Consider the following 22,522-nt stretch of genomic DNA (forward strand, 5'->3'; position numbering starts at 1 on the left):
CACTCTCTTTGTATGCGAGCTATAGTCAATGTCAGTGCCCAACAGAGCTCTATATTCAGCATACCTGATGAGAAGTCTGAACCTCTGTCAGTTTGGCATGCTTTGGGGTTAGCTTATTTTGCTTAGGCAAAGCTATCTATAAATTATTACATTCTTCAAATGAAAATCTGGGACAGGGAGATAGCATCACCTGTCTAAGAGAACATGGCCCACCGTAAAGACAATACACACATACGGGTTGTCAAAATAGTTGTGAGTATCCTACTATTTTACCAACTTCTGACTATAATTTAAAGTACTCTAGGAAAACTTGTCAGTCTGGGTTCAGTTAGCCTTTCTCAGTGCATCTCATAGGCTTTGCTTAACAAAAATCACAATATCTGTATGGAAGAAGCATTTGTGCATTTCCCAGTGACAATACAGGTCTTCACTGCGAAAGTTTAAGATGCTTTACTTAATAAAATATAAAATTTACTGTAAACAAAGTTTATTGAGATTTTAAAGAAGCTGGAAAATCCCAGCCCAAAGGGATTCACATTCAAGAACCCAGCAAATAACAACTTACATCGAGTGGTTGAGAAGGTATTTTCAGCTTGGTCAGATGTGCCTTGCTGCTAGGCTTCAGCTCGTTCACACCGCTGCTGTGAGTCTGACTACTGTAGTGTTCGGAGGATAACTTTGGTTCCATGGATTCCTGCCCATCCATTGGCCTTACATAAGCAGTGGGTTTCTGTAACATTGAACTGGACTTGGACATGAGCGAAGGCGGAAAAGACTGGTTAGAGTGCTGCCCACTAGAAAATGAGGGCACTCGTGAAGGAGAGTCCCAGTTGGCATCCGGATCCCGGGGAGACTTTGAGCGTTGATGTTCTTTGCTGTGATGATCGCTTCCATGAGATCTCGAATGGCTGGAGCTTAATGAAGAAACAGCAGGTGGTTTCCCAGGGCTGGAAGAACGGGATTTGGAGTGTTCTGATCCATGCTGGCTTTTTTTGCGACTGCTGCTGCTGCTGTACGAGTCACGGTCGTGCCTCTGGCCACTGCTGCTAGTGTTATTGCCACTGCCACGCTGACTGCTGTGGCCGCTCTGTAAACCCGAGGACCGTTTCTGAGATTGTGAGGAAGTGCTGGGTGCTGGTCCTACAGGAGTCCATTTGCTACTCTGATGTGAACTAGTATTATGTCTCTGATCACCAAAGAAACTTTGGTTTGATTTTTCATCTGCTGTTGATGGTACAGTAGGTTTGGGAATTCCAACAAGCTTTGGTAGCGATCTATCTCCTATAAGATCATCCATTTCATCATAATTACCAAGCATGCTCTGAATGCGACTTGATAATTTGTCTTCTTTGCTGGTCTGTGAAAATCATTAAAGAAAATGCAAATGCAAAACACAGCTTTAAAGTCACAATTTCATTTTCAGCTAATTGACTTGACAACTACTGTAGTTAATCTAAATTTCAAGGCTAAGATCATGGCTAACATCCAAGGCTTTTTTTGCTCATGTTTCTGATTCCCAGGTTTTGTTCTCTAAGCAGTAATTTCACACCCCGTGGCATGCAGAAAAGATGTACCTCAGCAGCACTTCTCCTTTTCTTATTCTGATCTCTAATTACCGAAAAATCACATGGGCATTTTCCACCTTCCCCACCTCTGTTCATGGGCAAAGCTGTCGCTCCCGGTATGCACTGACTGCCCACAGATATCCATAATACCCATAAGAGCCATGTAAGGAACAGAGATTCCCCCATCATTAAGTCCCATGTTCTAAAACCTTTTAATATGATGAGCACAGCACCGGTGTACACCAACACCAGCTCAGAAAGATGGCAGATAACCTGCCCAACTTCCCGTTGACAGAAACTCACCATAAGGGCCAACAGTACTACTGAGTTATTTCTCTATTTGCCTGTCTGAAAATTGGAAGATATTTATTTTCAAAGTCTGTTTCTGATCTTTAATTTTTTTTTTCATTAATCCTTGTTTTCTCTGTTTGAATTCTCTGTTCAATTCTTCAATGTTGAAAAGCCAACTAACTTAAAAAGCAGTAACACTTGTCTGCTTCTAACAAAGAAGTAACCAACAATTCTATTACAATCTTTGATCAAGTTTAACACTAAATGCCACTTTGCCCAGCTATCATTTTCTCATCTTATTTCACACAGCTTTAAAGTATCTGTGAAGAAAATTCATCCTTCAGTCTGGGAAGACACAAAAATACCCAGGACACAAAACTCAAAGAAAAGCATCACTGAAAGTATTGGTTTTTACAGAGGCAGGAGAAAGGAAGCAAACCCAAATGTCAGCTGTATCTATTTACCAAAGACTACTGTGGGCTGAATGAAAGAACTGCCATTAGCAAATAAAACATCACTTCCATGTGTTCTTCTGCATAAATGCCCCTTTAAAACTGCTCTTAATTGCATATATCAAATAAGATCTCCAATAGAGATCCAACCCTAATTACCACTGTCTTAGCAGACACTGAGAAAACATCTGTCCATAGAAAATAACAACAAAACTCATACAGGCACAGAAGGGAAGGAACAGGAACAAAATACTCTGAAATACTTTACCCTTATTTTGACAGTTTACAGAAAGAAAGCCAAATGAACTTCACTGTTTTTGACTGATGCCCAATTCATACTTATTCTCTAAAAAATGAAGCTGCTGTTCAAAATCTATATGGTCAATAGAGTTTTTAGTCCCATGTATTAGAAGGTAAAGGAAACAGGCAAAAGCAAGTAGTCACACAAGTGAAAAATACGACTGAAACGATCCAAAGATCCCCATATCTTAAAGCCCTACAGTCACAGCGACCCAATTCTCCCCAACCAACCACAGTAATGCAATTCTTCTCTGTCCATCTTTTTCTCCCTCAAAATTTTCTCTTTTCCCTGAAAGGCATATGCAGAGAATTACAGCTGACTTCAAATAAGTGGACGGAGCACTTCATAAACTCAGTTTTGTTATATTCTTATATTCTAATTCTTATTCGGGCCAAAGAAAGTGCATTTATTTAATCTGCAGCCAAATTCTGGGCCTCCAGCCAAGTTTCAACAGGGATTTTAAGTAGCAGTTCCATACAGCATCACTTAAAGTTGACCAGGAATAACTGAAACAACACTAACTAGTGCTTCAAAGAATGTATTGGTGGTTGCATGCAAGATTTTAAGAACTGTAGGCACCGTCACCATAAGGTCTATGATGCATTGGTCATACAAAGTTTTACTTAGTAGTAAAATAATATCAGCTACACCTCTCCACTCAGTTATGTAAGTTTTAATTCCTATTTATACTAGAATAACTTTTGTTGCCAACACAGTTATAGGAGTTCTTTCCTGAAAAACCAGTTGGAGTTCTTTGCGTTGTTTCTTTTTTGCCCTCCAAATCAGTTTCACTGAATCCCAACCAGCTTTAGTTAGCTTCATACTTGTGGGATTTAGTTCTTGTGCACAGTAAAGGGAGGACAGGAATCAAACAACCACCTCACAGCTTCCCTCCTGTGGGAGAAAAGACTTCAGTTGCAATGTTTGACCTCTTGCAAACAAAACCGTGATAAGGGAATGGTTTTGTTTTCAAAGTGAGTTTTGAACTATGTAATAAAAACCTTAAATAGTTCCACTTAAATGACCACGGCAGAAGCAAAATAAAGCTTTTTTTAAGAAAAAATACTATTCTGCCTCATTATCCCTTTTCTCACTTCAAAACAGTGCCTGTTTCACAAGCATTAGTCCAAATCTGCCAGTCAGTCCAAATACTCGTTTAAACACTGGTTAAGGTGCCAACCTAAAAACATTTCAGATGAAAACAGACTTGAAGTACGTATTTCCATACAATTTCTGCTACACAAAAAAAAAAAAAAAGCATTTGTAAAATGAACTCACAACTTTGTAGGGTTCAGCAAAGAGAGGAGAGTTGGGCGGAAAGGCTTCTTCACCCTGCTGGATTTCCTGATTTCGCCTTTCCCTTTCTTTCATTCGCAGCACATTTCGGTCTTCACGGTTCATGTTGCTGCAAAACACAACCAACAGTTTCCTGGTCACAGAAGGAAGGAGGGATGGCAGCACACAGTTACCCCTGTTTTGCTAAGAGATCCCAGGTAAAAACCCCCCGCTGACTGCAGCTCCTCAAAACTGAAAGGAAGTTTGTCCAGCTTGAACCATTTCACATTTAGAGCAGCTATAATCTACAATCTGTTTCTGACAGGGACAGTTTATGCAGTTAAATAAATAAATCAGAGTCCTCAGGCAAACAGCTGGAAGTTGGAGCCTCCAGCTTTGTTGGCACTGCGATGCAGCAGCCACAGCTTGTCCAGGTTCCAGGAAATCCAGGAGGATCTCCCCTCTCGAAGGCCAGCAGGCAGCACACACCACTTCACAATGTTCTCCTACTGCAACAGTGCAGAGCAAAAAAAATAGAAATCTCACGTATTACAGATCTGCCTTGGAAGTCTGGTCTTGCTGCTTGTGTTCACAGCAATGCGTCGAGTTGTAGCAACACAAAATCTAACAACAAGTCAGCAATGATTTCCTTTGAGGCTCATAAAGCACCAGGACTTGCTGGAGTAAACAAAATAAGGGATAAATAAGGCCTCCATCTCTTTTTGTATGTGCCATACTGTACTTTGCATTAAGAGATTTATAAAAGCACCTTCTTGATCTACAAAACTACAATAGATGCTTCCAGAACATAAATGCTGTTCCAATATAAGTGTAAAATGAAGAAGGTGTCTGCTCAGAAAGTCATTATTTCATATGTTCAGACAGCTGCCCGGTTATTAAAAGTACAGCATCATAAGCCTGCCACACAGCCCATCTGAAAGCTCTACAAAACCAGCTATTCCATCCTAAGCAGAACTTCCACTCAGCTTTTTAAAAACCATTATTTGTGCTTTTCAACTTAAAATCATTGGAGCCTTTCACTGCAATTTCTTACTCACCCGGCTTCATTTTTTTCTACTGCTCTGTCTATAAAAAATATCCACAGGGACATCAAAACCAGGAGAAATCCCCAGTGTAAGTTTAAAGACTGGATGCTTTAGGGCGTGAGTTTGCTGCACTTCCCTGAAATAACTGCACTGTAAACAAGGTAAAAGCATCAGCATAATCCAACCTGAGGCTGACATCAAGCCTAGGAGCGTGCTAACTTCTAATGTACATCTGAAAATCACTTCTCCAACTGTGCTAAAATCAGCTGAACTCATGCAACTGCAAGCGAATGCAAGTCTGCCTGCTGAGGGAGGGCCCTGCACACTGCAGAGCAGCCAAACCACCAACATAATTTTCACCCTAATGGCAAAACGTAAGCCTGCTTTGAAAGTCGGAGGTATAAACAGCTTTTTTTTTCTCCTTCAGATTTCTCATACATCCAAGATTTAAACAGAAACAAATGTCAGACTTAATTACAGACAGTGACTTGTTAAAGCCAACCGTTAGGATCCATGCCATTTTACTATCAAAAATGTCAGGCAGGGAGCAGCGTATCCTCACCTTGAGGAATTCATTCCCATAAAGGCACTAAGATAGTGAATCACAAGCAGCTCTCCCTTCGGAAGATGATAATTACACTTTACAAGTAGAGAGTTACATTTTAACACGAGGACCTCCACTGGCTCTTACACAGACAAGCATCACTCTTAAAACTGTATCAACATCTGTTGCAACTCTTTTGCTGAGGAAACATGCTCAGCATTTGTAACAGCGTCACACAGCAGTGATACTAAAGCAGGGACTCGGTCCAGTTCAGAGCCGGAGCAAAACCGGAGCTGATCTGACTCTATCTGCAAACTTAGTTATCCAAAACGCTGAACCAGCAAAGCGCTTTTCTTAGTGCCCATCCCTGGCCTCGTGAAGCACACAGCAAGGGATAACAACCATCTCTGTGAGCAGCCAGCCGGGCTGTATGGGCACCGGGGGTGGGTTTGCTTTATATTTTGTTATGCAGGAAGAAAGGGAGGGGAATCATTGATTTGAATGGGATCCAAATTACATTTCTAGATCCACTCTTTCAGATCCCTACACAGAGATATTTCGAGCATCTCCAAGCTATTCAAATCACACCAGTAGGAAATACGTAAACAAATGAATTCAGTGCATGCTGATTTGGTGGGCTCTAACTCTGTATTTGCGACAATTCTTCAGCCACATTTATCTCTTGGCTGGACTGGGTGATCTTGTAGGTCCTTTCCAACCTTGTGATTCTGTGATTCTCTTACACAGCCATGAAACAGCAGACAACTTTGCCTTTGTTCATGAAAAATAAGCAGTAGTGGCACCCTGAAAAGCAAACGACAGTGGCCTGCCTAGCAAATCAGTACTGCTAGCAATTAACTTCAGCCTAAAGGAATTGCAGAAGTGACCTTCAGAACACAAGCAATTACACCCATTTTTTGTAGTCTGCTCTCCAAAAATATATTGCTGTCATTGAGGAACACTGCCCTGGCAGTGCTGCTGGGTGCCCAGGGCTGGCTGGGCTCAGGGCAGCCTGAGCTGGGGAGCACCCAGCCCACACCCATCCCTGGGGCTCAGGCTGCTCCTGGAGGGGGATAACAGCTGCCAATCCCCCACCTCCCCAACCCACCCCTGCAATAGGACTGCAGCTCTCTGCTCCTCCCTCCCTGCATGCCAGGCCTGGAAGCAGAAGACAAGAACTCATTGGTTTGTACCTGCTGCTATAAACAGGATCCTGCTATAATTTCCCTTTCCCTCTTCCTGGGAGGCCTGAGCGAATGTGAGAACTCCTAGCAGGATCACAGCCAGGCTAAGGGAGGCACAACTAACGCCCCGCTGCAAGGACTCAAGTCACCTTAATTTCCACATCTGGAGAAAGAAAAGTGCAAAAATTAAAAGAAATTAGAGCACAGGCCTAAAGCACAGCACAGTGTTTCCATTTTCAAAGTCTAACTCTACATGCTTTAGCCAATATTCTCGCCCAGAGGCAGCCATGCTGCACTCAGCACAGCGCACTCAGAACGCGATCTCAGCACGGAACTGAGCATCCAAACTCTGTGCCTGTTCTCCAGCTCAATTTGAAGAGCTGGAGCAATTCAAGCAGGAAATGATCAGAAATGTCCGATACCAAATTCATTTACATCATTTATGTCAACTGTCAGCTGCTCACTTAAATGCACTGAGCAGAGCGTGATCCAAACCATCCATACCGGAAATGTCGTTTTCATTTCTTATGAAGGCAGTTTGGTGCTGCTGCTCACCCCAGCACACGAAGGCTGTGGCCTTGGCAATGGCTTCCTCAAGCAATTACCCCCTTAGATGTTCCAAGCAGCATTATGGAACTGCTGCTCAGCCCTTCCCACCTCCCTTCCCTCTGCTCCAGCTCCGGGGTGTCAGGGCCAGGCCCATGTATGGGAATTTTGGATCACGATCCCAGTTTAGGAAGAAAAAAAAAAGAAGAAAAAGCCACCCACGCATCCCTGGAGCTTTCCCAGCAGCGCTGTTACAGAACAGAGTGCCTCGGCCAAACGCTGGGTAAGGTGCAGGACTCGCAGCCTGCCCTCTCATCCCCCCGAAGCACCTCAGGCATCACAGCGCTGTGCTCACATGAGTTCACCGCACCGCCCCAGCAGCAGCACGGCACAGCAGCGCCCACAGGGAGCCTCCCTGCGCCCCGCACAACAACGTCCCGAACCCACAGCCGTTCGGTGCGGCTCTGGTGGATCTTCAAAGCGTGTTCACAGCACCAAGACTTCCTCTGAGACATCCTCATTTATATCAAGGGCTTGCTTTCCCCCTGTCTGAATCGGCTGCGTAAGCAACAGAAATCAAACAGCTCACGTATCCTGTACCGGCTAATGGGCCGTGCCGAGCACCAATTTTGTTGGACAACATCTGCCCGTGAACGATAAAGTGTTCAGAGAGAGCAGGGAACAAACGCACGACGTGCAGCACTTCTGCAGGACGCAGCAGCAGCACAGCGCGCACACAGCTCCCACCACGGCTCTTCAAAGCAACCGAGCTGGAAATCCTGTTTATAACTAGGAATGATGTGTTTCACAAAGCACTTTAGAAATGCCAGAAACCGCTTCAGTGCCACATCCAGCTCCAGAGATACCTGTTGCTTATTTTGAGTATTCCTGTGCTTGTACAAATCTCAGGAGTTGCCCATCCTCCCAGCTCCACACCCAGGATGGCACTGTTACTGAGCCAGTCACTACCATCGCACAAACAATCCCCAAATTACTGTCAGCTCAGTGTGAATGTACTCAAATAGGAGCAGTAAGAAAGGAAGACGTTTAATAAAACAAACAATAAACAAAAAGAATAACCCTGCTCCACAAGAACAACAAAGCAAACACAGGAACACGATGCACAGAACAGTGAAGCACTCAGAACTCATCACTAACAATGTAATACTTACCAAATAAAAGTGAACAAGCAGTCTTAACTTACAGCTTTCTACACTACGGTAACGAAAAAAGAACTGCTGAGAAAACCCACAAACCATTTCCTCCAGAAGTGCTCCAGCCCTGCACAGAGCAGCACAAACTCCAGGTGAAGTTTAAGGATAACCACAATCTCACAGATACAGAAGCAGGACAACCACCCAAGCAGCCCTCACAGAGCTCTGGAACACCACCATAAGAAGTGACAGAGAGTTTAAATGATATTTGTGTGTTAAGAAGCAGTAAAAAAAAAAAAAAAAAAAGAAAGTTTTCAAAGGAATGAAGGGCTCCATTTTACTTCTCTCCCTCGCACTTTCAACACAATGGCTGAAGTTTTCCATCAGCTCTAGTTAATAGCACTGGTATTCTGCCACAAGGGAGGGGTATTTAGTTTGGGATGGCTCCAAGTGCAAATGTTATCTGCTCAACGGGAGGAAAGGTTGGCTAAGCCAGAGGTGCTCTGCAGTTAGAGCTCAGCATTGACCACCATCCATGGTAGGCAAACACGGTGAGGACACCAATGCACCTGAACCACAGCCTCACTTGGGTATTTTAATGAGAATGAAGATTTCCTGGTTTGTTTCTAAAACATAATCCCATTTCTAATAGAGAGATCCCCTCTTCCAAAGCTCGATCAGGTCTGTGTTACCAGCAAAAAATAAAATAAAATAAAATACAACTGCACTGGTAATTTCACACAAATACGAACCAGATTTTCGCCATTTTAATAAATTCAAATGTTTCTAATGTTTAACTATTCCATACTTCACAACAGTGAGATGACAAAGTACTGTAAGAGCTGAACACCTTTGTACATACAGCCAGGGTGGCAGAGCTTTAAAAAAAAAAAAAAAAAAAAAAGAAGGGAAAAAGTTGCCTTGGGTTAGGTTAATGTTTGATGAGAACTACCAGGGAGAGAGAGCAGCTTGCTACAGGGCACTGCTCCTTCCTGATCAGCTCTGGAACTGCAAAAATCCCCAAGAAAACACTATGTGCCTGGGCTTGCCACTGCTCCTCAGACAGAGAGCACAAATCCTTCACCACTCTTAGCTGAGGAAAACCTCTGTACTTTTCTAAGAGCGGCTCATTAATTCCAGTGTCCCAGCCAAGTGAAGATGCAGGTAATTACATCCTGCTCCTTTAGTTCTGGCTGCCAGATTCCTCCCTCCAGTCCATAACACTGTACTGGATTACCCGAGTACCAAACAGCTAGCATGTTCTATTTCTGAAAGTACCACCCTTCAATGATGGATGCAAGAGCTATCATGATGATTTGTAACTCAGCACTGACTACAAAGAAAGGACTTGGGGATTCTTTAGAACAAAAAAGGCTCTGTAAGCACATTTTATTAGACAAGTTCAGGTGTGAGATGGACGTGTTACTCACTGCGCCCAAGATCCAACTCATAGATGCTAAGATAATAATTAGATTAAGATAAGAACAAAGCAACCGAATTTTAGAACCCAAGTAAAACAGGAAACTTCTCATTTCAGCAGCAGAGCTCATTTAAAAAGTTTGAAGCCGTTCTTTAAAACACACTATTAAAAGAGCCTCAAATGTTTACATCCAAGAATTTACTGAAGGGTTGAGAGAACCCAAACCACTGCTCCTTTACAACTCCAGATTCTGTGCAGCAGTATCACTGGGCGGTGAAAACATCCGGGCCCACCACCACCCCTTCCCCTGGGTTAACCTCACACAGGCAGCAGCGTTATTTTGTGTCACTGCTGAGGACGGCTCTAAGAACAAAGCAGTGATTGCAGCTCATTCTCAGCTCAGCAAGGCACCCACGGAGGGGCTGCACATCACCAGCCAGACTCCTGCACAAGGCTGGCAGCCAGCATCCAAAGCACTGTTAGAAAGAAACGTGCCCTATCTCCTATTGAGAGAGGAAGGGAAAAAAATGCAGATCTGAAGCAATCGGTTTTGCTTGGCTTTCTTTTTTCTATTCCTTTTATGGACAGGATGAGGCAGCAGCTGCCCGGCTCTCCCAGCTTTCTTTTCTTCCCAGGCAGTAGAGATGCTCACAGGCCACCAGCGTCAGTCCCTCCTTTTTGTCCTGTTACTACAGAAAAGGGTACAGAAAGAGGGAAATCCAACAACTGACAGCACAATGCCCTGCTCCCCCCTTCTCTTCCGGAGAATGCAAACAGCAGAGGAAGGGGTCATTCAGCCCCCAAAGGACCACACGCACGGAGGGCGCAGCAGTGGCTCAGCCATAGGGACGGGACTTGGAAGGCAAAGATTGAGAACTGCGATGCAACAAAGCCATCATGTACCAAAACTGCCATTTCTGCATCTACCACAACTCCAAGCCAGGGCTCCGAGTCGGACAGAATAAAGAGGCTTCAACAACAAACTCTTGCAAGCCAAGCAAAGTTCATTTCTGCTGTAAAGTGAAGCAGAATTTCAACTTCACTTTCGTTGGTATTTTCATTTCTTTGCTTTGTCTTGCTATAACAAAGCAACATTCAGGGATAAAACGTTTTCTTAACCAAGCCAATGAAATCCAGTTCTGATGGCTCACGTTCAGAAGACAAGAAGAAAGCAAGCACTACATTGAGGATTCATTGCAGCAGAATTTTGCCTTCTGCTGAGAACACAATTTTGTTTCTTGCACAAATCCCAAATCAGCATACTGCAACCCAATTTGATCTTTCATTCAAACAACGTTCTTCTCGTCCTTGCAGTGCTCAATCATGAGCAGATTCTACAATTCCCACGATGCAAAGATGGAGCACCATGAACACAAAACTTCTACGTGCAATTTCTTCATGCCCACACAGGCTAACCAAGCATATTATAATAGTTTCCCAACAATATTCTACAGTTTAATTGGACAGAAACTTAATAACAGAATTCCTGTGCCTACATGTTCTTCTGTTTAAACTTTGAAACAAAGACAATTGGTGCTCAAATTTTATTAAGCAATAGCTATTCAGAAATCCAGCATTAATCTGGCTATTAGAGTTCTGACTTCCTCACATTAATTGACTGTCTTGTAAGGTCTCATTACATTCGAGTATTATGAACTCCACAGCACTGGGATTAAGAAAGGATCTTTGCAGAAATTCTCTGATAAATACGTTCTGTGTAAGATTTGAAGCAATACGGAACATTTTAACAAAGTGCCACCTAAAGAGAGTGCTGGGGCAGAAGGGGAACATCAATCCATTCCCGGGTCCACCTCCTCCTCCTGTTCAACGGAACTTCAGAAGCAACAGGACTGAAAACATTATCACCTACATTACGCAGGTTTAACTGCTATTTCCTCCAGTCCTACTGAAGGATCATCTGTCTGTGCTTTCTCGCAAGACATTTATCTTCCTATCATAACCAAGACTCAAGAATTTTGCTGCAGAACACACTAAAAGAAACACAGTTTTGAGATGATAAATTCAGCCACTGCATCAAGCACCGAGGTCCTGTGTAACCGTTCCCAGCTGCACGCCCTGCTCCACACGCTGCACAAATACAGAGAGCATCTCTGCCCCGCTCAGGGCTCCTTCATGCACAGCTCTCTTTCTACTTTTATTTGATACATCTTCACAGCACAAGCATTGGTAACAAAACACTGGGGCTATTAACCCACGCTGTGCCCAGCCTTACTGAGGACTTTGCACAAAAAGTGGGTTTCTCATCTGACGCAATCTTCAGGATCCACAAGTGGTTCAGGAAGCAGCTCACAAGCAGTAACCAAGCCGTGCAAGCCTCAGCTGCAGAGCTGGCCGTGCCATGGGGCAGCTGCCCCCCGCCCCACACCCCCAGGCCCGCTTCACCACCTGCCCACTGCTGGCACTGCGCTCCCCTCAACGCGTTTCCTGCTTCTATTTCATACTTCTTTCAAAGTTCTTTTCACCACCCACCTGGGCAGGGCCGTGATGCAGCAGCCATGCTGTGCAGTGTTACCACATCCAGGCAGCGAGAGGCTGTGCTGCTGAGGCCCAGTGCAGCTCCTGCTCCTCTGCAATCAGCAGCCCCTGCCCCTAGGGGCTTCTTCACAGGGTAACAGCAGCCATGAGGTGCCTTCCACAGAAGATACGTGCAGTTTTTGGTCTGCTCGGATGCAAACTGAACTCCTTTGTGTGATAAACCAGCACAGGCGTTGTGCACGCTGCTTCTGGCTGCCACTCTTAACGTATTTCTAATTGGAGTTGAACACCCCGACAAACAAAACTGCAGAACGTACAATCCTAACGACGTACATAAATTGAAATCAGCGAGACCCAATGAATCTTGCCACTAGAGAGAACGTTAAAACTTCTTCTAGTATGAAGTTAAGGAAACAGACAAGCGGCCTTGCAAAACTCCTGCCAGAACTGGGCGGAATTTCGAAACCCTTAAAGCAACAGGCTGCTAGGCACCATGTCAGTGTGTTACAAGGCACAGAGCCCATCCACAGCGCCTCAGCTAACGGTACAACTGCTCCCAGGTGTGACAGCAATCACAGCACCTGCTCCCTGCACAGCCCACAGCCATGGGGGGGCAAAGCAGCTCAGCCCAGCAGCTCGGCCTTCCTCCCCTGTCTGGCACAGGAGGCACGTTCTTACTGGTTTTGTCAATGACCTGCATCTATCTCCCCTTCAAGATCAGCACGGTACAAGCAAAGAGCAATTTTGGAATGCATGATTCACTGTTTTCTTACACATAATAATTTCAAAAATATTGAGGTGCACACTGGGTTAAAACAGATGGCATGCTCTGTGTTTGTACTCAGCAAGAAATCACCCCATGACATCAACCAATGAGATTCAAATGGTGGAGTTCTCTTAAACAGAAACCAAGATGAAAACGTACTCATTTCTGCCCACCTTTACTTTTTCTGTTTGTCTGTAACCCACCCTCAGAAGCACTCTGCCACTCTTCTGAAGGAACGTGTGCTGCCGGGTGCCAACAGCCCTGGGCTCTGACCCAGCACAACATGGAGCCCAGGGCAGCACAGGCTGATCAGCTGCAGGAAATGACACCAGGGAACATCAGCATGTGTCACCTCCATGTGGCTCCTGCTTCATGTGGCTGTAAGAGAATATGAGACTTTGTTCTTACAATCACAAAAACAGTGAGAGGAGCCAGAAATGAGAGATACAGGAAGCGAGAAAAGTCTTTCTCTAGGAGCTTATTAGCAATTAACAAACTTAAGCTGAAGACCGCTTGAACTCCCTGCAAAAAGCATTTCTGCTAATTATTGGCTAAGAATGCATCACAGCACAAACTCCTCATTAAATATAATTGGTACAGATATTTCAGCAGAAGTAACCCAAGAAGAACCCTTCCACTCCACCTTCTCCAGGTACCTGCATTATCGCTTCCACAGGTGTGAAATGCTCATCACCACATTCACAATTCCAACCCATCCCATCTGCATCTTAAGAACAAATCGAAATGCAGCGATTCCAGAACTTCACTGGGGGCTTGGAAGCAATGCTGAACAGGAGCAGCAGCCCCGCTGCCTCACACCTGCAGCCAACAGGGCCCAGAGCAGCTGAGCAGCATCCCATCACCGGCACATCACCACCGCTGTGCTGGAAGGCTGAATGTCAGTCTCAAAAAAGCAGCAAACAGAAAACAAAACACAACAGCTAACATCAGCAGGCACCCACACACCCAAACGCACAAACAAAGCCCGCTCCAAACAAACCAATCTGTCGGTAAGCTCCGTGCCACGCAGGACCACCCAGCACATCAAGAAGAGATGTAAGATAGTAAAAATATCACGCCCATCGCATCTCATCTCGTCCAATCTTTATGCCTGAAGGCCCCCAAAGTCAGGCAAATAAAATAACTGCATCTGTATAAAATCAAACATTTTCCAATCATGGCAGCTTCCACTAACGCTACTGTTTTCGCTTACAACAAAACAGTCCCACCTGCTACACCAACTTCACCCAGCATTCCTCCTTTCAGACTCCTTTAATGCATTTCTACTCATTGTTTTCAATACTGTCAACTTAAAGGCTCAATTTTTCACATTCGGAACTTTGACCAAGCGATTTTTTAATGATCTTTGAATGAGGAAATGTTTATGCTAATAGCAATGGAAAACTGGTAATGAGATCTTCAGATTTTGTCAGAAAACTATGGCTTATATTCCTCTGCCCACAAAGACATACCACTGCACAAAATCATTTTGATGTGGCTTTCTGGATTTCATTCTACCCTCCCATACAGGAAAAATTTTCTATTAGTTGCTCTGCAGCCAAACTATACAAAGAGAATTGTGGACTCTTATCTCCTCATCCAACTTGCCTTAATGATTCGTGCACATCAAAGTCTGATTAAAACCAGTTAAGCACTTCCATCAACAAAATCTCTGTAACGTCTTCAGAAAATTAAATTAAATGCAGAAACAAGGCTATATATGTGAATATATAAAAGCACACAACTTTTATCAGCTACTGAGCTTTCAGTAACATCAGAATAGCTAGCGACATACATGGAAGCACACATTTAGTATTCTGAAGCATGATTTATATAAAAATATTTAATATTTACATTGGCCTGCAGCAGTCATTTCAAACAGGCCGCCTGCAGCAGGACCTCAGTAAGGCAAGGGAAAGGGCACTGTGCATCTGACGGCTCCATGCAGCCCTACAGCACCAGAGCAGCACCCTCTCTAAATGTCAGCTGCAGTAAATAACGCTGTCACAGCTCGTCTCCAGATTTCTGCTGCTGGAGGACCAGTTATGCTCACATTGCCTTACATGGCTCCGGGGTGGCTGTGCGCTTATCTGCTGCCCGCCACCCCAGGATGCACGCTGGAGGAGCAGCAGAACGGCTCCTCCGTTCTCATATCCACGGTCTCTGTACTCAAAACACACTTCTATTATTACACTGCAGTTTTGTCACGGTTCAGCTCTTGAGAAGATCCCCATGTACCTGCAGTACCAGTGAGATGGCAGGAGAGAGGCGGTGTTCAGCGGGGTGAGAATTCAGTGTGTGGGAACCAAAGCTGCCAAGCAAAGTACCTCACAGGGAGCACATGCCATTTCACCCTGCTGAAATCTTACAACCTGTGCTAAGGACAAGTTTAAACAATTCTTCCTGTCTCAAGAGCACTTCATAACCGGTCACTGGTTAGACACACTGAGCTCTCAGCATTCAGCTCTCATAATTAAATATATTTTCATTTTTTCTTAAAAATTGCAAAGGCTTGTTTTGAAAAGCTAATTCAGGCGGGAATCAGAAGAGCAGCACAGTGCTGCACTGCACACAACCCCTGTGCAAACATCCTCCTGAAGACCCAAAGAGGGGAAATGTGGAGGCACGGCCAGGCGTGGAGCTGCCATGGGAGGCTGGACGGGGATGGAGAAGCCCAGGCAGATCAGGGTGGGAAGCAGTGAGGTTGGAAGATAGAAGGCTCTGATATCACTGTTGGGCAGGTCCTAATTGTGAGAGGTATAAAACCAGCACAATCGTGTATTAATTATAGCTAATACTTAAAAAATGCAGATACAGCAGAGCAAGAAAAGCCACACGACACCAAGAAACACACTCAAGTCTCCACTGTTGCCTTGTATCAACTTAGGAAAAGCACAGCTCTGCCCCAACGACGACTGCCTGAAGAGGCCACCCTGGAAAAGAAGCAGGTGGTGCTGTCATGAAGTTAAACACAGCAGCACCTGTAGGGAAGGCCAGCAGTGCCCACTGCATCTGCGTGGCAAACAGCATCAAGCAGCATGCAATCCAATCCAATCCAATCACACCAAGCATCCACCTTTGCTTCCTAAAGACTACGAAGTTATGGGGTACCTGAATCTGGACGCCTCCTCATTTTAACACCACACGTAGGAAAAAGCTTTAAAAGCACTGAGTTTGGAATTCCCTGTGCTTTAATGCAGGTGCTCTGATATCCCCCAGCCACAAGAAGAGGCACGCACACACAGTTCCCTCCTGCTCCTCCATGTCATGGGAATGTAGCTCTTCTTCTCTTCCGGGCAGGTACCCAGACCTCGAGCATTAACAGTTAAACTCCCAGTGCCCCACACGACGTTACAATGTGGAATACTGAGAACCAAACATCACAGAACCACGACACTCCATTCAAGAGCCACCAAACTCAGCAGCTGAGGACAGTTTCAAGCCCGGCCTAAAGGATACACATCTTAAAGCCACTTTCACAGATTGCAGATAAGGAAGGAAACATCATTCTTTTACATGAAAATAACCATGATGCCAGCTTTAAGAGAGCTGCAGCATTATGCCAGCTGCTGGCTGCTACACGTAGTCTTTATTCTGCCCTGTAATTGTAAGGAAATACATAGCAAGAGACTTCTCTGGGTTGGAGAGGAATAGAATTATCAGCAGTGAGAGATCTGGGATAAGTCTGTACTGAAAAACACGATCGTTACAGGATAACTACATCAGTAAAAATACACTGTTAATTTGTTTAGTTTTAAAACAAATTTAAAAACAATTAAATTAGCGGACAACTAACATGTTTGAGTTCTCAATAATCGTTTAATATCAGTAATCATGAATAAAAAGGGAGATTGACTCGATAAAGAGAGATCAATAAATGGGGAGCTGCTCAGCAGGGCTGGTACCACACCTCAACAGAACCAAGTGCAGGCAAACAGCAGTAATGAGCTGTTAACAGGAGAAAATTAGTTCAAGACTTCAGGGCAAGAACTTCTCTTATTCTGTGTTTGTACAGTACAAGCACATGAGGGTTTTTTCCTCCTGTTGGTACCTGGTGCTATTAATAAACTGGGTTTCACATTCGTCAGCAGGAATAATTAACAAATCAAGTAAGAACAAGAGACACGACGACTTGAAGAGCTACAAGCCAATGCTCTTGGGAAGCAGAACAGTTCACCGCACCAGGGAAAAAAGCAGGTTTGAAACAAAGTTAGAGAAAGAAATCTGGAAAGCAGTAAGAACTGGAGAGCCTGGGGAGACGGCAGGCACTAAAGGAGCCATGAGCACATGATGCAAACAGTCCTGCAGCTAAATGGGAAAGTGGGATTCAGGACTGCACGTACAAAGCTGGCACGAGACCAGGCGAGGAAGTGAGCCCTGCTCCCACAGCACGGCGAGGCACCTCCGTGGGGTCAGTGCACCGCCCTCCCCTTCCCAGCACCTCCGCAGCAGGGATGCATCCCTCCAGTGACACAGTAACTGCAAGAGAAAATCCGTCTGGGTTTCCAGAGGGGAAGAGAAGGAAAAAAAGAAAAAAAAAAAAGAGAAGCCTAAGAACAGTACTGCTATAAAAATATGGGCTGACTAAACTCAGGAGAAAAGCTTTATGACAGGAAGGAGCCGGAGCCTCTGCAGTTATATTTCCTGAGCTGCGACAGAACCCCTAACATTTCACAAGGTAAAAGTCATCTTGTCAGCCCTGAGTAACTGCAGAAAAGGAACAACCCTGCAAGAGAAGAGTAATTGCTAGATTAAGTTATTTCATCTTTGCTTTTGCAGTTCCATCAATTCACTTTCTCATTTTCTTGCTTTAATACAGCTAGCAATATATTTTACATACGTCTAACGCTGCTCTACCAAAGCACAAACTCTTAAAGCTTCCTGACTCGCTTTCACACTCTCCATGCTATGGCCCCTCCATCTCTTCACAACTTGGAGGTTTTCTGCTTTAGAGACAACGGCACCAACATCAGCTGCTCTGTGACACAAACTCCAAGTGAGACACTGAAAACGAACGGCCTGGGAGGCAGCAGACTTGGGTTTTATTCCTTCTCAGCCCCTGTCTGAAGGTAACTGTGAGCTTACAGTAACAGCAGAGAAGCCTGCCCATAGAACAAAGCACACACATGTAGCAATGTGAAATTACTGCCGCAGAGAACAAACCTCACAGTCACTAAAATCTCTGATCTATTCTGACACCATCTGACCCCACACACGACGCTGTGTCACTTTCTCCCAGCTCTGCAAACACACTGCTGCCCATTAACGTGGCCTCCTGGAAGATCCTAGCACTCTTCCCCCACTTTCTAACAGGGACAAATCTGCCTGCAGGACAGCTGCCCATTTCACCTCTCAGCACTCAGTGTTCAGCCTCAAACACAGACATCGCTTGCTGCTGTTTCTGCCCTCAGTACAGCCTTCTGGTGATCTAAAGCAAAGGAAAAGACTAGTAACAACTACAAGGAACTCTCCAAACAAGAGAATGAGCAGGAGGGAAAAGAACAGAGGCGCTGAAGCAGTGATGAGCAGTTATGGCTGCTCTCAGCAACACAGACAGCATTGAGCTTCCCCATCCACCACCTGGTCACAGTCCTGTCTGCTTCAACAGAGACAGGGCACGGTTCTCTCAGCAAGTAACACACAAGCTGTGTGCCTTCAGTCACATCTGACATCCAGGAGCAACCACTGTGGAACACTAAGTGCAGCAGAGCACCTTTGGCAGCAGCTGAGAGCTAGAAAAGGAAGGAGGAACTCAAGTGTGCTTGCCAACTTATTATCTACCAACTGTGAGGTCAGGACAGACTTCTGCTGAAAGTATTTATTTACAAAACCTGAACAATGCAAACTCTATGGTGTTTGCAGATTAAAAAAAAAAAAAAAAGTGGCATTCTTTCATTAAATAGTTGGGTTATAACCAGGGAAAAATGCATTCCATATCACTAAAAAGACAAGCACGAAATATTTCACTGGATTTTCATCAAGCTCACATCACTGTAACTGGGAAGAATGCAAAACACACAAATATCTTTTTTTTTTTTTTTGGTTGCCGTGTGGCTTCCTGAACAAAACTGATGAAGAAAACCAACCCAGGTGCTCCATCTCCTCACAATGTTTGAGAAAAGCAGTAACTAAGAGCTGGGAAGAAAATATCAGGGCTTTAATCTGCTTTTGAAGCTGGAGCTGAACTTTGCTGTGTTCTTTCATGATTAAGAACAGCATTGAGCAGAGGAGAACTTGCTCTTGTACAATGCTATACAACACATACACCAAAGTTGGGAAATCATAAAAGATAATACTAATACATCAAGACAGCCAAAATATTCACGATGCCCAATGGAAAAGTTTCCCTTCCTGTTACTGACAGCAAGAACTCCACAATCACCATACGAGCCGCTGTACAGCTCGTGTACCATAGCCACACAGGACCAACAGGGCTAAGGCTGAACATCGCACACCTCGCTGGGGCACAGGACACAACAGCAGCACTGTGATTTTAATGGCGGTTCCCTCATTAGAGGAGATACTGAATGCCACTCCTTCCATCACTTGACTGGACCCTATTTCACAATAACGCCCCAGGCTGCACAGCACTCCCTCTCACAGTAAGGAGCTGGAGAAGCACTTCTGAGTAGTGCAGTAAGGAGAAGAGAGCTGGCAGTGTGGTGAAAATAAAGGCAGACGCTTGAGGAGAACAAGTTAGTTTCCAAGAGTGTCAGTGCTGAGTAAGTGCCTGCTCTGCTCGCAGGAGGCAAGTGGGAGGGCAGACTGACATCAGTGGGAACACAGCTCCGTCAGCGCCTTCATAAGGAAATGATCACATAGGAGTGCAATGGAGATGGGCTGTGAGATGGGCCCACAGGAGGCACTGCTCTCATCGGGGCATCAGCGTTCCAGACCAATCTCGAGGCACGGGTGTAAGCACTCAGGTGAAAGGAAGTCATGAAGTTTGCCACTTTCCCATTTAAAGATGCAAACAGAACAGTCAGCAAATGAAAGCACTGAGCTCTGCAGCCCGGCACCCAACAGCACTGACTGGAAAAAAAAAACACCTTGTCAACCCGGGTTCAGGAATGTTAGGTGACAGCTCTCCCAATCACAGAGCATAACGCCATCCTCATCGCGGGCGATTCTTTACGTAACAGCAATACACCAACGGCCAGCAGCCCCTTCCGAGCCGTGCAGTCCCTGTGCCCGGTGATCGGCCGTGCCCGCAGCGGCACACAGAGCCCCCCGGCCCTGTCCCTTCCGCACAGCCGCTCGGTGCCGAAAACAGAGAGTGAAGGGGAAGGAACAAAGCCCCGGGATCGAATCAGGAAAAGGATTAAACCCCGCGGCCCAGAGAGGAGGCTGCGCCGGCCCCAGCAGCACCCGGCGGCGTCCCGAGCAGACATTTTAGCGGCGGCCCGCGGGGTTCCGCTCCCCGAAGGACCGGGGATCGCCGGCCAGGCCCGCCGCGGACACAAATGGGGGCGGCTATGCCGGGAGGAGGACAGCGCCGGGCAGGGGCCGCCCGGGGCGCGTAGCCGCCGCCGGGATCCCGGCCCGCCCCGCCGTGGCTCCGATCCCCGCGGGAGGCGCTGCCCGGCCCGGCGCGCCCCCACCCCCGGCCGCGTCTCACCTCCGTTCGCCGCTCTCCGCTAGGCCCGGACCATTTCCTGGCTGCCGCCACCGGCTCGCCGGGCGGAGAGAAGGAGGAGGAGAAAAAGGAGGAGGGGTGCGAGGAGCCCCGAGGCAGCAGAGGGCGAGCGGCAGGCCCGGCTGTCGGCGCGGGACGAGGCCCGGGGCGGGAGGAGCGGCTCACAGGCGGGAGGCGACGGCGGCTCCCCAGGGCTCCCGCCGCTCCATCGCGGAGTCCGGGGCCGGGCTGGCGGCGAGACGAGCTCGGGGTGGGCTGGCGACGTCGGCCTGGGCGGCCCTGGGCCCGGCTCCGGCTGCCGCCCGCCCTGCGCCCGTCCTGCCGGGCCGCGGCTCCTCCCGCAGCCGGGCACTCGCGCTTCCCGGCAGCCCCCGCGCCGCCGCAGCCCCGCGCCGCTCACGTGACCCGCCGACGGTTGGGGGGCGGGGTGGGGGGAAAGAGAGAGAGAGAGAGAGAGAGAGAGAGAGAGAGAGAGACTCCGCGGGCACGTGACCACGCCGGCAGCGTTACGTTACGTCACGTCACGGGCCGCGCTGCACCCCGGGAGCGGGAATGGAGCCCCGCTTACGGAATTCGCCTTCACTCCACGTCATTGCGAGGCTCCGCCCCGCCCTCAGCACAGCCCCCCGCGCCGTGCCGGGAGCTGCGCGGCGGCGCCGCACGTCCTCACGTCACCTCCACGTCACCGCTGGGAGCGCGCCTTCATCCCGGCCGCGTCGCGCCGTTACCGGCCGGCCCGCGTTCCTCTCAGGGCAGATCGCAGACCCAGCACGGATTCCCGTCGGGCGGGGCGCAGAACAGTCCTCCACAGCCTCGCCCGGACCGCGCTCAGCACCGCCACGTGCGGGCAGCGACGGCTCCCGGTCGGGCTCTGGCCGTTGCAGCCCGGCGGAACGGAGCGCAGCTCCGAGCCGAAACAACGGGCGGAAGCGGAGCCACCACCTCGGGAGGCGGATTTGCCCGAGGAACGGCTCTTCCACATGGGAGAGCTTTTAAAAGAAGAGAACCCAAAGTCGGTGATTGTGGAAAAGCCTGCAAGTTTAAACTGTGTGAAAGATCCCGTGCAAAACAAAAATAAATACATCAGAGCTGGTTTGTGGAAGCAGATGGCTTTAAGTGCAGTGGAGTGCAGTTCTGCTTCGTGTTCATACTAAAAGATACAGGTTAAAGCGTGCAAATGCAGCAGAATTGTAAAAAAATTCTTGCACGACTGCAATTTAAACTCCAGCATTTAAAAAGAATCATGGAATTGCTCAGGTTGGAAAAGACCCTCAAGATCATCAAGTCACAAGTTGACCGTTCTGCCCAACTCTTTGCTGAACCACGGCCCTGAGCACCGCATCCAAATGGAGGCTCTGACTGCAGGGACCTTCCTGCAAAGACGCTGTAAAAACATCCAATAGAGCTAAGCCTGGCACCATCTGCAATAGATCAACTGCTGTTACTGGCAGTTAAATGTGAGCTCTGTTATGAAACCAAGATATTACCAACATTACTACAAAATATGATGATATGGGGATGAACTCTGCCCTGTCTCAAAGTTAAGTGCCAACAACTTCCCTGCTTTATGGAGGTGGGGAGGGCACAGGCAGCTTCTCTGAGAAAGTAACACTGCAGTGTAGAGGAGCAGCAAGTAATCAAAGTGCTTCATTCCTGTTACGTCTCAGTCATGTCTTCATAGTTATATTTTGACAGTGGCATTTTCGGGGTATCACCTCTCGAGCTGATATTCTGTGTCACGTTTTGTGCTGTTCCTAATGCCTCTCCCCCCACACACTTTTTTTTTTAAACACATTTTGAACAAAATTAGGCTGTGAAGACCTGCCTGACCCCACTCCTATCTCAG

General features: G+C 46.6%; 1 protein-coding gene across 3 annotated transcripts in view; it reads right to left on the reverse strand.

Annotated features, from left to right (window-relative positions):
• AFF4 (ALF transcription elongation factor 4) overlaps positions 1–21,103 on the reverse strand; it is a 48,646-nt gene extending 27,543 nt beyond the window's left edge. The window contains exons 1-4 of one of the 3 annotated variants that reach the window (XM_048961144.1): positions 20,659–21,102; positions 6,668–6,821; positions 3,888–4,014; positions 566–1,357 (exon numbers count right to left, since the gene is read on the reverse strand). In XM_048961144.1, the coding sequence (XP_048817101.1) occupies positions 566–1,357; positions 3,888–4,010 (915 nt within the window). In that variant the 5' untranslated portion in view covers positions 4,011–4,014; positions 6,668–6,821; positions 20,659–21,102. Of the gene's footprint in view, positions 1–565; positions 1,358–3,887; positions 4,015–6,667; positions 6,822–20,658 lie in introns of all 3 variants that reach the window. The other 2 variants (XM_048961145.1, XM_048961143.1) reach the window with 2 other exon arrangements.
• Positions 21,104–22,522: the final 1,419 nt, after the last annotated feature.

Source organism: Lagopus muta, chromosome 14 (genome assembly GCF_023343835.1).
Source record: "Lagopus muta isolate bLagMut1 chromosome 14, bLagMut1 primary, whole genome shotgun sequence".
In the NCBI taxonomy this organism is placed as follows: Eukaryota; Metazoa; Chordata; class Aves; order Galliformes; family Phasianidae; genus Lagopus; species Lagopus muta.